The 15,118-nt window shown below is 40.3% G+C and overlaps 1 protein-coding gene across 1 annotated transcript in view; it reads left to right on the plus strand.

Moving 5' to 3' along the window:
- Positions 1 to 15,118, plus strand: part of CSMD2 (CUB and Sushi multiple domains 2) — a 735,331-nt gene that overhangs the window by 566,268 nt on the left and 153,945 nt on the right. Inside the window, exons 29-32 of the mRNA XM_032227842.1 lie at positions 6,047 to 6,241; positions 6,724 to 6,840; positions 11,286 to 11,399; positions 13,361 to 13,456. Coding sequence (XP_032083733.1) covers positions 6,047 to 6,241; positions 6,724 to 6,840; positions 11,286 to 11,399; positions 13,361 to 13,456 — 522 coding nt within the window. The remainder of the gene's footprint in view (positions 1 to 6,046; positions 6,242 to 6,723; positions 6,841 to 11,285; positions 11,400 to 13,360; positions 13,457 to 15,118) is intronic.

Genomic DNA, 15,118 nt, shown 5'->3' on the forward strand with positions numbered 1-15,118 from the left:
TGGAGAGACTTCACCATAGTTTCAACTGGGAAAGTGAGCATCCTAGATCAATGATGACAAACCTTTTTTTTTGTGGTATGCCAAAATTGTGTGTGCACGCCCACACCAATTCAATCCTCCACGCCTACCTGCATATACGTGCATGCCCGCCCTGTGCATGCGCACACAACCCCTCCCTAGGCTCCGGAGGTTTGAAAACAGTCTCCCCTGCCCCCTCGGACACCATCCGGAAGCCGGAAATGGATCATATCCGAACTTCCGGTTGGGGCCATTTTTCACCCTCCCCAGGCTTCAGGAAAGCCTCTGGAGACTGGGGAGGGTGAAAAACAGCCCCAATGGGCCAACTAGAAGTTTGGAAATGATCTGTTTCCAGCTTCCGGGGGCCCCGGGGGAAGCCATTTTTGAAAAACAGGTCCAACGGGCCAACTGGAAGTTTGTTCCTGAACTTCTGGTTGGCTCATTAGGCCTGTTTTTCACCTCCCCATCCTCCTGAAGCTCTTCTGAAGCCCGGCGAGGGTGGAAATACCCTCCCCTGGCCCTCTGGAAGCCCAAAAATCAGCTGGCCAGCATGTGCATGTGTTCCAGTGCTAACCACTGGTGTGCCAGCAAATGTGGCTCCGCGTACCAACCTGTGGCACACATGCCATAGGTTCACCATCACGGTCCCAGATCATCCAAGTCCAAAAACACAAGCGAATTCCTGGAAGCTTTGCATTCAGACAACGCCATCAATAGGCACATAGAGATAGACCTGCATACATTTCAAAAGAGACAATCAAAAAGCTGAAAGATCACAATGCCACCTCACCAGCAATCAAAACCAGATAAGCAGCAACTACACTAGACCAACAATCAAACAGTAAACAATATCCCAATCAAGGAACTACTAACTGACACAAACAAACAAACAGTAAACAGCCTAATCAAGGAACTACCAAGAACACTTCCGCCAACACTGGCAGGACAAGCCACTTGTACATAAAAAGAGAGAAAACCGCATTTGCTTCTAGTACTGATGCTGTTACTTAATGAGACAACCAGGCATTGAGAGTACTAAGGACTCCACAGTTCAACTACTGCCTGTAGACAATATCTTTATCTGTTGGTGAATTCTTTCTGAGAGATTTAGAACTTTGGGAAGCAAGTTTTTAAACAATCTGGAACAGTCAGAGATCAAACAAGGGCCTTTTACAGACATGGAGAAGGCCATGGACGCCCAAGAAAATAGACTGTGATTATCACCTCCAATGTGAAAATAATACCCTTCTACATATCTGAAAGGAGGACGTGTATTTTTGGAATTCTCAATCCAGAAATACTTCAGGCTCATTTCCCACGTGTCCATCCATCACCTAGAAAACAAAGTTTTGCTAATGGTACAGAAGCAATTTGCAAGGAGTTCAGGACTGATGACCTACATAATGAGGAAATGCTAACAGGACAAGTTTGAACCATTGGAGGAAGAGAGAAAAGTCTTCTGCTTCTCCTCACAATGACAATCTAATCCTCAAATATAGTTTCTGATTGTGCCAGGACCATGCTGTTCACAATTAAAATAAAATGTAATAAAAAATAGTTCTGGTCTTTTAATGAGCAATTTTCAAATGACAAAACCTCTGGATTAATCAAAGCCTCTAATTATATTTTATGCATGAAGAAAGAAAAAAAAAAGATTACACAGGGGAGGGAAACCGAGGGAAAAAACCCCCACATTTGGCTAATTTCTTTGTTTCAAGTCTTGATTTTTAGTATTTCTATCTTTTTATCTGTCTCTTAAAACTGACCACCCTGCTCATCTGCTTAGAAGTAAACCTCATTGAGTTAAAAAGGGCCCCTTCCTTAGCAACCGAACTGTCTGTAATCACCTTTCAATTATCTTGGCTGTGTTGCTCATCAAGTTAAGAGATTCACTCTGGAAAGGGACTTTTGCTCAGTCACAGGGATGCTTGAGGAATTGATTTTTTTTAATAAATTCTATTACAATCAGCATCTTCTCCATTAAGGAATTGAGCTCTCCACTAGCTTTTGCAATTCCTGCATTTTCCAAGGTAACTTTCTTAAAGCTGCAGTGTATCTGTTCTACTCATGTCTGATCTGCTTTATGGCTATGGAGGAGGAGGTTCTGACAGGTTCTGGAACAGACATTTTGAGTTGTTCGGAGAACTGGCAAATGCCATCTCTGGCTGGCCCTGCGCCCATCTATTTTCTGCCTCCTGAGTCCTAGCTGATCAGTAGGAAATGAGGATTTTGCAGTATCCTTCCCCTGGAGTGGGGAGGGAATGGGGATTTTGCAGTATCCTTCCCCTGCCATGCCCACCAAGCCACGTCCACAGAACCGGTAGTAAAAAAAATTGAATTTCACCACTGTTATGGAGTCAGAACTTCAGGACCAGAGGTGGTATTCAGCCGGTTTGGACCGGTTCACCAGAACTGGTAGCGGAAATCATGGGGCTACCCACCCCGGCTCTATGCTGTCCTATTTAGGCATGTTTTTGAGACCAGGTGCATGCATGGAAGGCTCGTGCATAAGCAGAGTGCATGTGCGAAAGGCTCGGTGCATGCATGGAGGTGGCACGAGTGCCTATGTAGCAAGTGGGTTCAGGACCCACCATTGACACTGGAATTGAAAATTGTTATTTTTTCTCCAGCGTAATACATACATACTGAGTCCCCTCGGGGAAAAGGGCGGCATAGAAATATAATAAATTCAATTCAATTCAAATTCAATAATCAGTTACACATGTTGTGTATTTGTTATACAGTATAATACACAATCTGTATCCATAAATTTCTCTTAAAAGAAAAATGCTTTCTGCTTCTTCCACATCTACCTGGATACCTGTAGATGTTCTTTCTGCTCAGGGCTGTGATGAAGGATTAGCCCACGCTGGGTTCTGTTTCCTGATATACCATTTCCTTCTCGATTTCTGTTTGTCAGATCCTACTCTTCCTTTTCCAACCGTCCTACCGTTGTTTTGAATTATCTCTATCCTGAGGATAATTATGCATGTTCTTAGCCTGATTATAATTAAAGTCAGTGCGGATAGTAATTGGCCTATTCAGAAAAGCAGTTTGTTTCCTTGCTGTTTTTCATAAGGAGGGATCCTTAAGAAAACTTATAATTGTAGTTTGGGCTGTCATCTTCTCTTTAAAGGATAGATCATTTTTCACCATATGACATTCCCCAGTATTTCTTGGAATTGAACCCAGAGGGTCTCTGAAAGAGGAAAAATGAAACAATCAAGATAGCTGCTGCAAATTATGTGATTGACATCTTACCACCACCACCCCAAGCATTGCAAAAGGATTTCTGGTGCGACTTTGATCACACCACATTTTTAACCCTAAAGTATTTATTAATTTATAAAGACAAGGTATTTTAAAAAAATAATAATAAAATGTAAAAATGTATATTGTGATGCCCATTAAAAGAGGATTAAGCATAAATCACACAACCATGTTGCCTTCTTTGACACAACCCTGCAAAGTGCCCTGCTTGAACCTGACAAGGTGGCTCAGTGGCTAAGACACTGAGCTTATTGAGCAGAAGGTCGGCAGTTCAGCTGTTGGAATCCCTAGCGCCGCATAATGGAGTGAGCTCCTGTTACTTGTCCAAGCTTCTACCAACCTAGCAGTTCAAAAGCATGTTAAAATGCAAGTAGAAAAATAGGAACCACCTTTGGTGGGAAAGTATCAGCATTTAGACATGCCTGCCACATGACCACGGAGACGTCTTGGACAGCATTGGTTCTTCGTTGGGAACGACTAGCACATATGTGTGAGGGGAATCTTTGCCTTTACCTGAACCTGTCTTGAGTCCTGGATCTCCAGCAAACATAGGCCATAATCTGGGACTCGGTTTCTTTAGGCTTTCAGACATGTTTTTCAGACAGAGATGCAGGAAACTGGGATGTGGGCTCCTACATTTCAACAGGCGAATCATATGAAATTTCTTGATTGATAGACCCATGGGGTCTCTGCCTTGGACAGACATGGCTTAAGACTAAAACCTCTGTTCTCCCCTGAGCTGAAACCAAGAGATTTGCAACATCCATTCTTGTGACAGGCAGACAGTAATTGGCCTCTGAGCAGGCCGAGTCTGGAATTAATAAGATCTTCCACTAACCCTGAATCCAGCAATTCACTCTGGCTGCTCTGTTTTAGGCTGGAGAAAATACCGTATTTTTCAGAGTATAAGACACTCCGAAGTATAATATACACCTAGCTTTTGGGGAGGAAAACGAGGGGAAAATATCTGCCTCTGCCTCCCAGCAATTTGCCTCCTTGCAACAAATAGTACAGACAATATACACTGTTTGTAGTGTTACATTTTAGAATATACTTGTACAGATGCTGTTAAAATTGATGTGCTTTCTGGAAGTATAGTTATTCTCTGCTATTTAAAAGAAGATACAATAGTACTGGGCCTCTTCAGATCAAGTATTTATTTTTAAAAGCTTAGTCATTTTGTTAAGCTTTCTAGAACAATAATAAAGCAGTCTTTTAAAAATAAGTAATAATTTGAACATTCTATAGGCATTTACAGTTATTGACTTACTTCCTTGCAGAAAACAGCCTGATTAGAACAAGAAAAAAAATCTGTCTCTGCCTCCTAGCAATTTGCCACGTGGTGCAAACAGCAGGTTTCACTTTCAATTTCTCCCAATCATCAACTGTTTCAGGCTGCAGGGATTATTATAGCCTATTGCAGCTCCCGCAAACCTCATTTTCCCCATTTGCTGCAAGGAGGTAAATTTCTTTACATGGCTTTGAGTATTGGTAGTCATGACATCACTGGCACTGGGGATTTTCACCCACTTGTTCCTAAATTAGCAACCTAGAAATGGTTGTTTTGGCATCGATGAAGAATGTCATGGTTATCATGATTAAAAAAACCTATCTTTTGAGCTAGTACTTGGAATTGACAACCAAGCAGCGGAAATGGATTGTAAATGGATTTTCCCTGTCCCCTTTCTATAGCCTAAAGATTGATATTATTGCCCCATTAGAAAGATAAATGCATGGCACATTTTACTCAATGGATTGAGGACTTGATTGTGCTTGTCACCTATGAACAAACTGCCTATAGATGTACATTTTGTATGGACAAATATAAAATATGGGCCTTGTTTATACAAAATACAGTAGGTTAAAATAATAGTTATATCAGTGTATTAGACATATGTATTTGAATAATAATTGCATTAAATCATTACCTGTAGAATTGTCTGTGAAGATTTTCAATAATCCAGGTCATGGTTGCCCCAAAGGTGCTTTTCAAAAGGCAACTGGACTTCTTTAGAAACTGGACTTTTCAAAAAACTAACCTTTTGAAGAGCTCCTTTGGGATTTCTCTAGAATTGTAACTGTTTGTTGGGTGAAAGAAGCAAGAATGGCATGTGAAATTACTTAAGAGTCGTTTCTTTGATTGTTCTTTACCTATCGGCAGAATCTTGTCAGACTACAGCAATTATATGTATAACTATAGATATATTCTGTGAACTGCTGTGAAGTGCTAGGGAGAAACCTAACTGCTTCCTGCTGATCAAACTTTCCAGGTTCTGCTGCCTTTATGCCCTCTGGGAGGCAGCCCGTTCCTTCTGGGAATCCAGACTACATTCCCCTACATTTTTACTGTTCATTGATGTACTTTCTTCTTTGTTATATTTTACTTTATTTTTAAATGCATTTTGCTTGTTCCTTTTTCTTTTATATTGTCTGTACTTTTAGCTGTGCATGTTGCTTTTGTTCTTTTTGTTTTTGTCAGTATTTCAAAAACAATAAAATAATAAAGATAGAATTTTGTACCAGGGTTCTTCACATTCTTTAACATATCCTTGGCTTTATTAACATATCTTTGACTTTATTAACATCCTTGACTTCCTGTAGATTTCGCTATTGTAATCTAAAATGGTTGCATGTAGCTTTTCCAGATAGTGGAGCATTTCTTGCTCCACAAAATTCTAATGGAATTGGGTGCTTAGCCTAAGAAAGCAAAACTAAGTGTGTCAGGAAATTAATGTTCAGGTTGTGTTTTTCCCCCCAGAAAACCCCAGAGAATCCTGTTTTGATCCAGGTCTGATTAAGAATGGGACTCGAGCTGGAAGTGAGCTGAAACTGGGCTCCACAATCACATATTACTGTGACAGTGGTTATGTGATTGAAGGGGTATCTACTGTGACATGTGTCATGGGAGGAGATGGGAAACCTGTGTGGAATAAGCCAAGGCCCATGTGTACAGGTAAGTTGGAGGTCTTCTGAATTCAAGTAGAACATCACTCTTCTTCTGATACAAATACTCACAAACGATAGAGGAGAATTGAACTTACAAGTGAAATTATGGGAATTGTAGAGTGGCTAGAACAACTTTCTTTTTTTGAAAAAAAATATCTCTTTTCCATTTTAAAAATGTTTTCTTTTCCCATGTATGATATCCTATAGGCCAACAGTCTCATTATCCAGGGCATTCCTTGAAACTCTCCACCATTTGAAATCAAATTCTGTTGAACAATCATTCACTAGGGTTTTATTACTCCCAGTGTATAATGCAGCATAAGTTATAAAAAATGTATTAGGCACAGGTTCTGCTTAAGATGCATTCTTCAGTATGCCTGCTGCTTATTGCCCATTGAATTAATAGAGTATTCTGGGCCAGCAATTTAGGGAAGAAAAAGGAGGTAATCATTAAAAGCTAACCTCATTTTTCCTTTCTCCATGTTTTAGCACCATGTGGAGGTCAGTACACAGGATCGGATGGTGTTGTCCTGTCCCCCAATTATCCTCAGAACTACACCAGTGGACAAGTGTGCCTGTATTTCATCATTGTGCCCAAAGATTATGGTATATCCCTATTGTTCATGCCCTGTGATCCTTTTCTGGTTGTAGTGTTGATACAAAGAGGTGAGCAGAGGTAATAGGAGTCAGGAATTCTTAATGGTACCCAACAGAATGGTGCAAATTGTAGCTAAGAGTACAGGGCTTTTCAAGAGTCTACACCAAATTTGCCAGGTGAAAAATTATGTGGATGACTTCTCTCCTAAAGCCTTCTTGAAGGTGCTTAGACTGGTGACCATCCTCATGTCTGGTGGGGAAAAAATATTGGATCATCCCTTCTCATGCTTATACTTTTTAGATATGGGGAGAGAATTCCTAACATCTCCACACATACACCTAGAGAATACCGGATTGTGAATCCAGTTCTAAATTAACAATTTGCCTGGAATTTAAGTTCTTTTGAGGGACACGGTGGCTCAGTGGCTAAGACGCTGTTAATTAGAAAGGTTGGCATTTTGGCGGTTTGAATCCCTAGCGCCACATAACAGAGTGAGCTCCCATTACTTGTCCCAGCTTCTGCCAACCTAACAGTTCAAAACCATGTAAAAATGCAAGTAGAAAAATAGGAACCAATTTGGTGGGAAGGTAACAGCATTCCGTGCACCTTCGGCATTTAATCATGCCAGCCAGATGACCATGGAAATGTCTTCAGACAGCGCTGGCTCTTTGGCTTTGAATTGGAGATGAGCACCACCTCTTAGAGTCGGGAACAACTAATACATATTCCCAAGGGGAACCTTTACCTTTACTAACGTCTTCTTTATGTCTTTCTTGATTTTCTTGCTAGACATTGCACTGAATGACTGAATAAGAGGGGTTTTTTTTCCCCCTATAGACTGTGAATTATGTATATGCCATTAAAGAATTTTACATCTTCAAGGAACTTTAGTGCTTTGGCATAAAACTGCATAGAAATCAGTACCACAAATGTTTTTGATACATGGCTGTATGTTTTCTCTCCTATGCCTTAACATTGTTTATGGCTGTTCAATATGTTACTAGCTAAAGATCCATTAGCTTCAGTAACAGTGGAAAAATAGAGTCGTAGAGCTGGCAAGGGTCATTGAAATTTATTTATTTATTTGATTTAGTTTGTCAAACATGTAAAAGATAACAGGTATAAGTATAAACATAAATCTGAACACAGGAAATGGATATGAATAAATGGAGAGAGTAGGACAGGCATGCTGGTGCGCTTATGCACACCCCTTATAGACTTTTTAGGATTGGGGTGAAGTCAACAGTAGACAGTCTAAGATTAAAATTATGGGGGGTTGAGGATGTAACCACAGAGTCAGGTAGAGCATTCCAGGCATTGACCACTCTGTTGCTGAAGTCGTATTTTCTGCAATCGAGTTTGGAGCAGTTTATCCTGAGTTTGTATGTATTGTTTGCCCATGTATGGTTGAAGCTGTAGTAGTCATTGATAAGTAGGACATTCTAGTGGATAGTTTTGTGTACTACGCTTAGATCAGACCGTAGCAGCATACTTTTAAGTTCTCCAAGCCCAAAATGTCAAGCCTGGTGGCATAGGGTATTCTGTTGCGAGAAGAGGAGTGGAGTACTCTTCTCATGAAACACCTCTGGACTCTCTCAATTGTATTAATATCCGATAAACAGTGTGGATTCCAGGCAGACGAGCTGTATTCGAGAACTGGTCTAGCAAAGGTTTTGTATGCTCTAGTTTGCAGTATAATATTACTGGAGAAGACGCTTCACAGGATTAGATTGACAACTCTTAATGCCTTTTTGGCAATGCTGTTACAGTGTCCTGATCAATGGAGAAATCCAAATTAATACACACACACCAAAGGTGAAAGTCCATCTTTTGAACATATATGGACACATCTAATTGAAGTACAGCCCTCCACGCCCTGGATCATTGCTCCCATTGCCAAATTTCTCTTACTGTTAAAAAGAATTTTTCCCCTAGCATTCAGCAAGAATGATCCTTTATATGATAAATTTGATATCTGTTTTATGAAAAAAAAAACTCTATTAGCATTTGAGTGTCCTTGAGTCTCTTTTTTAGAGCTAAAGTGAAATCTAAGTTTTAAAAATTAAGAGATGAAATATGCAGTATTTTTTAAACCTGCAAAGGATCATAGGCTCAGTCTTTCACAGCTTGCAAATTTTCTCCTCCTATTCCCAGGTATGAAATGTATTACAATGTCACAATTAAAATCTGGCAGGGCTATCACAGAGCAGGAAAAAAATCTGTCAATGCCAACTTTGTCTCACTGATTACCATTTGGCCATTCTCAGTAATGAGCAATCAGTGTGTCTTTTTAAAAATTATTTTTTTCCATATTATTTATGTCTTGCTTGCTACTTGTAGGAAAATCCCAAAGCAGGAATATAGCTCATTTTAAAAAGAATTGCAATTAAACATAAATAATTCAGTTTCAAACGCATGTCCCACCATCTCCCATTGGCTGGAACCATAAATTTATATGACTCAAGGTCAAACATGCTTTGATTCAGAATCAAATAAAACGAGACCCAGAAAATGCAGCTCTACCTATTAAACCTATAAACCAATGGAATGGATGAATATGCTAGTGTTATGCTGTAGCCAAACCAATCCAAAGTGGAATAAGCTTGGATCCAAGTCAAAGTTGACCTTCACATCTGTATATTTCGAATACTTCCTGTGTTCATCCTTTCCCTCTTTGAATTGCTGAAGATACCAACAGGGCAAGCAAAGGTAGAGCTTCAGAAATAGAATAACAGCAGATAATATCCCAAATTGGTCCATTGCCCACAACACATTGAAGATGTCAATGTTTCAAATGGTCTTCTTGATTAGAAGGATGAAACCTCCAGGGTTTTAAACCGCTGCATTAATAGAATGGCTAAGGGAGTCTTTCACAATCATACTTGATTCAGTATATAAGTGGCCCATATTGAGTTGGAGGTATTCAAAAAGTCTGCAAAACTCCAGGAAAAGAAACTCTAGCAAAAGAAATTCTTGAAAAAGAGTCCTCCAAATTTAAGCCAGTTTCCTCTTCTTCCCCTCACTGCTTCATCCCTCCTCATACACCCCTCTTTCCCTGATCATGGGGACCAAATGTTGATAGGGTAGGGCAGGGCAGGGCAGGGCAGGGCAGGGCAGGGCAGGGCAGGGCAGAATAGAATGGAATGGAATGGAATGGAATAGAATGGATTAGAATGTAGAATAGAGTACAGTAGAATAGAATAGGAATGGAATGGAATAGAATAGAATAGAATTCTTTATTGGCCAAGTGTAATTGGATACACAAGGAATTTGTCTTTGGTGCATAGGCTCTCAGTGTACATAAAAAGACAAGATACATTCATCAAGAATCATAAGGTGCAACACTTAATGATAATCATAGGGTACAAATAAGCAATGAGGAAACAATCAGTATCAATATAAATCTTAAGGATACAAGCAACAAAGTTACAGTCATGCAGTCATAAGTGGGAGGAGATGGGTGATAGGAACGATGAGAATATTAAGCATATTAGTCCATGTTGAAATGGAATTTGGAAAACGGATTAAATTCATATATACCCGCTAACTTCAGCATTTGGTCAAATACATACATAAAGTGAGATATCATACAGAATAAAAGTATATCACACAGAAGAAGGCCAGGGTATGTTCTGATCACAGGAAGTAGGTTTATAATAATCATTTTAATTCACGGAAGATGCATATTGATTGAATCTTAGGAAAAAGCTCTGTAACAGCAATTTAACAGCTGAACCAGTAACCCAGACAGCTGGCAGATTGCCTTTCAATATGCTTGGGAATTCTGGGAGTTTCAGTCCACATATCTGAGCTTGGGAAAAGCTGATCTGTTATAGGATGCTGGACAAGTGGCATATAAATTTAATAAATAAAACAAATAAATTACAGGGATGCTTCAAATGGGATTCCAGAACTGGTCAGAGAGTTAGAGTCAGTGCATTAATAAAAGAGAAAGGTAAAGGTTCCCCTCGAACATGTGTGCTAGTCATTCCAAACTCTAGGGGGCGGTGCTCATCTCCATTTCAAAGTCAGCATGTGGCCAGCATGACTAAATGCCAAAGGTGCACAGAATGCTGTTTCCTTCTCACCAAAGGTGGTGCCTATTTTTCTACTTGCATTTTTACATGCTTCCGAACTGCTAGGTTGGCAAAAGTTGGGACAAGTAACAGAAGCTCAATCCATTACGCAGCGCTAGGGATTCAAACTGCCAAACTGCCAACCTTTCTGATCGACAAGCTCAGTGTCTTAGCCACTGAGCCACTGTGTCCCTCAGTGCATTAATAGCCCCCTTTAAACATCCTGGGGCTCCAGCATCTTTACACATCTCTCACTTCCATTTTAGCTTCAGCTTTGCAAAGGCACCAAGTTAGTTTTATAGAAAGTGATGGTCAATATGTGCACCTTCTCCTATGCTTAAATGCCCCACCTTTCTTTCTTTCTTTCCCATTGATAGTGGTATTTGGCCAGTTCGCCTTCTTCCAGACAGCCCTCCATGACATCATTGAAGTACATGATGGTCCAAACCAACATTCTCGCCTCCTCAGCTCTCTCTCTGGTTCTCATACAGGTGAGGTTCTGCCTCTTTCTTTCCTCCTGTGGGTAAGATGTCCTAAGAGATGTCCATCAAACACTGTAGGCATGCCTTGATTGTGGAATTGTTAAAGGATCGTGCTATGTATGTTCAACTATGCATTCCCTCCCACCCTTTCCTGCTTTGATATCAGTTCTGTGATGGCTATTTGTGATCGCTTAAGATGTTTAGCCGTGGCGATTTCCAGCTCAACCCACAGGGAAAAGGGAAGTTATCCCACCATTGTTCACATAATTTTAGGGGAGGTGTTATTTATAGAGAAAGGAAACTGAGTAAAAACAGATCTCGTTTTCACTTTGACAACTATAATTCATGTCCTGGCCACCAATTTGTGAATCTACTGTAAAATGCTGTACATGGGGCTACAAATGGACATATTCTGGTAGCTGTAGCTGATCCTGAATGTAGCAGTGAGACTGCTCAGAAGTCAGGGGTAAAATCCAGCAGGTTCTGACAGGTTCTGGAGAACCAGTAGTGGAAATTTTGAGTAGTTTGGAGAACTGGCAAATGGGTCCCAGAGTGGGGTGGGAATGGAGATTTTGCAGTATCCTTCTCCTCCCATGCCCGCCAAGCCACACCACGCCCACCAAGCCATGCCTACAGAACTGGTAGTAAAAAAAAATAAAAAATGAATTTCACCTTTGTCCTAAATCAATAGGCTGTATATAAATGTTCTTAATAAATAAGAAATAAATAATAAACTGCAGCTGATAGGTATCCCAGACTGATCTTGGCTTTGTTTAGGCAAACTTTCAAAGTTGACTGGGAAGAAGGCAAATATAAATGTCTCAGGCTAATGTTGCAAGATCCAATCTGGGTCGATTGCTGAGACCAGAAGTTCAGTCTTCTGAGCTTTTGGACTTACGCTGGAGCCCACCTTTAGGGAACCTTTCTCTATCAGAATGTGTGCTTTGGGCTATTCTATGCATAGAATTTATGTGGAGTCTGGTTGTGTGTAGCTTTTTAGTTGCTGATCGAGGTGTTGTTGGCCAGCTATTAAATTTTTGTCTGTTGTTTCCTTGTGCTGCCGAGTCCTTGGCTCCTGACAAATTGGTGGTAAATCAGCACTCTATTGACTGACAAGGGAACCATTTCCCAGGCTTCAGTCATTTCCCTGGCCATTTTTGTTCCTGCTCGATCAACAATTTTAGTAGCCACAAAATTGAATGTATGTCCTTGTTCGTTGCAATGTGTGGCTTCCAAGGAGTTCTAATCTTCTCATCTGACCGCTCACGTGTTCTTGCAATCTGGTGGTTAGTCTCCTCCCCATCTATCCTACATAGTCACAGGGGCAATCCGTGCAGAGGATCTGGTAGATTACATTAGAAGTACCTCCCATCTTCAAGCAATCTTTGCAATGCATTTGTCCTCATGTGGCAGCCTCTGGACTGTGTACGATGGTCACTTGCAGATCTCAGAAGTTGTGTTCTGCTGCTTCTGAAATGTTCTTGATTATGATAGGGAAGGACCAATGTAATAATGCCTATATGATTCTAACAATAACGTCATCAGAGGCAATGAAACAGGCAATGATGGGAAAAAGATATTCCTTTTGTGGAAAGCCTTCCCCCAAAGTCTCAATAGATGCCCACCTTTTGGCCTTTTTGGCCACAGGAATAGAAGTTTTTTATTCTCCCAGGTATTGTCCAAAACCTTTTAGTGAGTTGAGGTCATTTGCTTTCATTTTAATCTATTTCTTACTTTCATTTCAAGTTTATGTATTGCTTTTAAACTTATTTGCTTTCCTTTGGGGTTGTTTTTTTTTTTTGTGTGTGTGCTATATTTTCTCACAAATCAACATTTTTACTTTCCTGGAACTTAATTTACTTAATTTGCAGGTGTGCCATTCATAAAGAGTAGGTGGTAATGTGGTTTAGTAAAGAAGTTTCTTATTTTATTGCATTTTGCTGAAGGTCGTTTTTTTCCTTCCATCCTAGGTGAATCATTGCCTCTGGCTACCACCAACCAAATACTGATCAAATTCAGTGCCAAAGGGCAGGCCACAGCCAAAGGTTTCCATTTTGTCTATCAAGGTAGGTGAGGAGTCTGGAAATAACTCTGCTGACTGTGACAGTCAAATAAAAATAGAGCATAAGCACTCCAGAAATAATAGGAAAGATTGGGGCCTGAAGTTTTCTCAATGGATAATATGCCATACTGCAATTTATAGTGACTTTAAATGCAAAGTCAGAACTCCTCTGGGCTCAGACATAAAATCTTATTGCACCATTTTTTCCCCTTTTGTTCCTCACCTTCTCCTGACATTCACTTGTTTACGCAGTGCATGTTATGTGGAAAAAAAACACGAATTTTGCTAAGCAGAGTTTGTGTCAGTGTATAATCAGAATGTAGGCAATGTATGGTAGAATTGAGATGGAAATTCAATGGAAGAGGAATGGAATCAAAAATTCCAAATATCAACTTGGCCAGTTCGCTTGGTATAAGAACTCAGCAGGATAATTTTATTATAAACTCATTTAGTTTGGTATTCTTTTAAAAAATGCTGTAAGAATCCATCTATACTCCTGATTTGTAAAATTATAACCTTTGTAATATAAATAAGAAACTACAGAGTTCTCAAAACAAATGGAAACTATTTGACTATATACCACTTCATAGTGCTTTTACAATCCTCTCTAAGTGGTTTACAGAGTCAGCATATTGCCCCCACAACATTCTGGGTCCTTATTTTACCCACCTTGGAAGGATGGAAGGCTGAGTCAACCCTGAGCCAGTGAGATTTGAATTGCCGAACTGCAGCTAGCAGGCAGCTGAAGTAGCCTGCAGTACTGCACTCTAACCACTGCGCCAGCTCAGGAAATCTTTCTAGCAACCAACAGTTGCAAGAATTGTGGGTACAGATCTAGGTCTGCATTGAAATTGTTCCCTCATCACAGTCTCTCTTAGAGTTGAAAGTGGCCACCTCCCTTAGCACACACCAACTTCTTGATGTCTACATTTTGATCCGATAACAGCAATACTGGCAGTGCTTAGAAGGGGAACAAACCAATTTCCATCACCATCTTTATTTTCAAAGACGTTGATAGCCACCAAATGATAAGCAGGGATGAAGGGAGGATTAGCAAGTAATATTGAGGTCAGTAGATGTTGATCCATGTTTATGTCATACAATGAAGCCATCTTATGAGTGAGCCAGCATCTTCTCCTGAGAGCCATGTGGTAAGAGCAGATGGTCAAAATTTTAAGTAGGAAAAAGATTACACACTCCAAAGCTAGGAGACATTCTAGCATCAAATTAAAGATGAGTCAAATTAGAAGAACAGAATAGTGCCTTCTTCCGGCTGTATGAGCTACCCATTGCTTATCACTTGTTCATATATCTTCAAAACGCAGACTGGATGATCATACGTCAAAGATGCTGGGGCTGATTGTGAGAGATGGTACCAATGGAAGAAGGGGTGCTTGGTCTGATGGATTACAGTGAAGTAGGAGGCAGTTTCCCAGGAAGGAGGGAGAACATTCCAGAAAGTGGGGGGTGGGGGGAGAGGCATACAGCACCACACCCTCATGGATAGGATACAGAGCATAAGGATAGCCACCGCCTGTATATTCATATAGCTTTAGTCTGGCAAGGATCTGTTTATTGTATGTAAGTAAGTACTACTTTTCAGTAAAGTAGAGCTGAAAACTCCAGATAGACTACATGAGTTGAGATGTTCCTTCCAGTTCTGTGG

Source organism: Thamnophis elegans, chromosome 12 (assembly GCF_009769535.1).
Source record: "Thamnophis elegans isolate rThaEle1 chromosome 12, rThaEle1.pri, whole genome shotgun sequence".
NCBI lineage: Eukaryota > Metazoa > Chordata > Lepidosauria > Squamata > Colubridae > Thamnophis > Thamnophis elegans.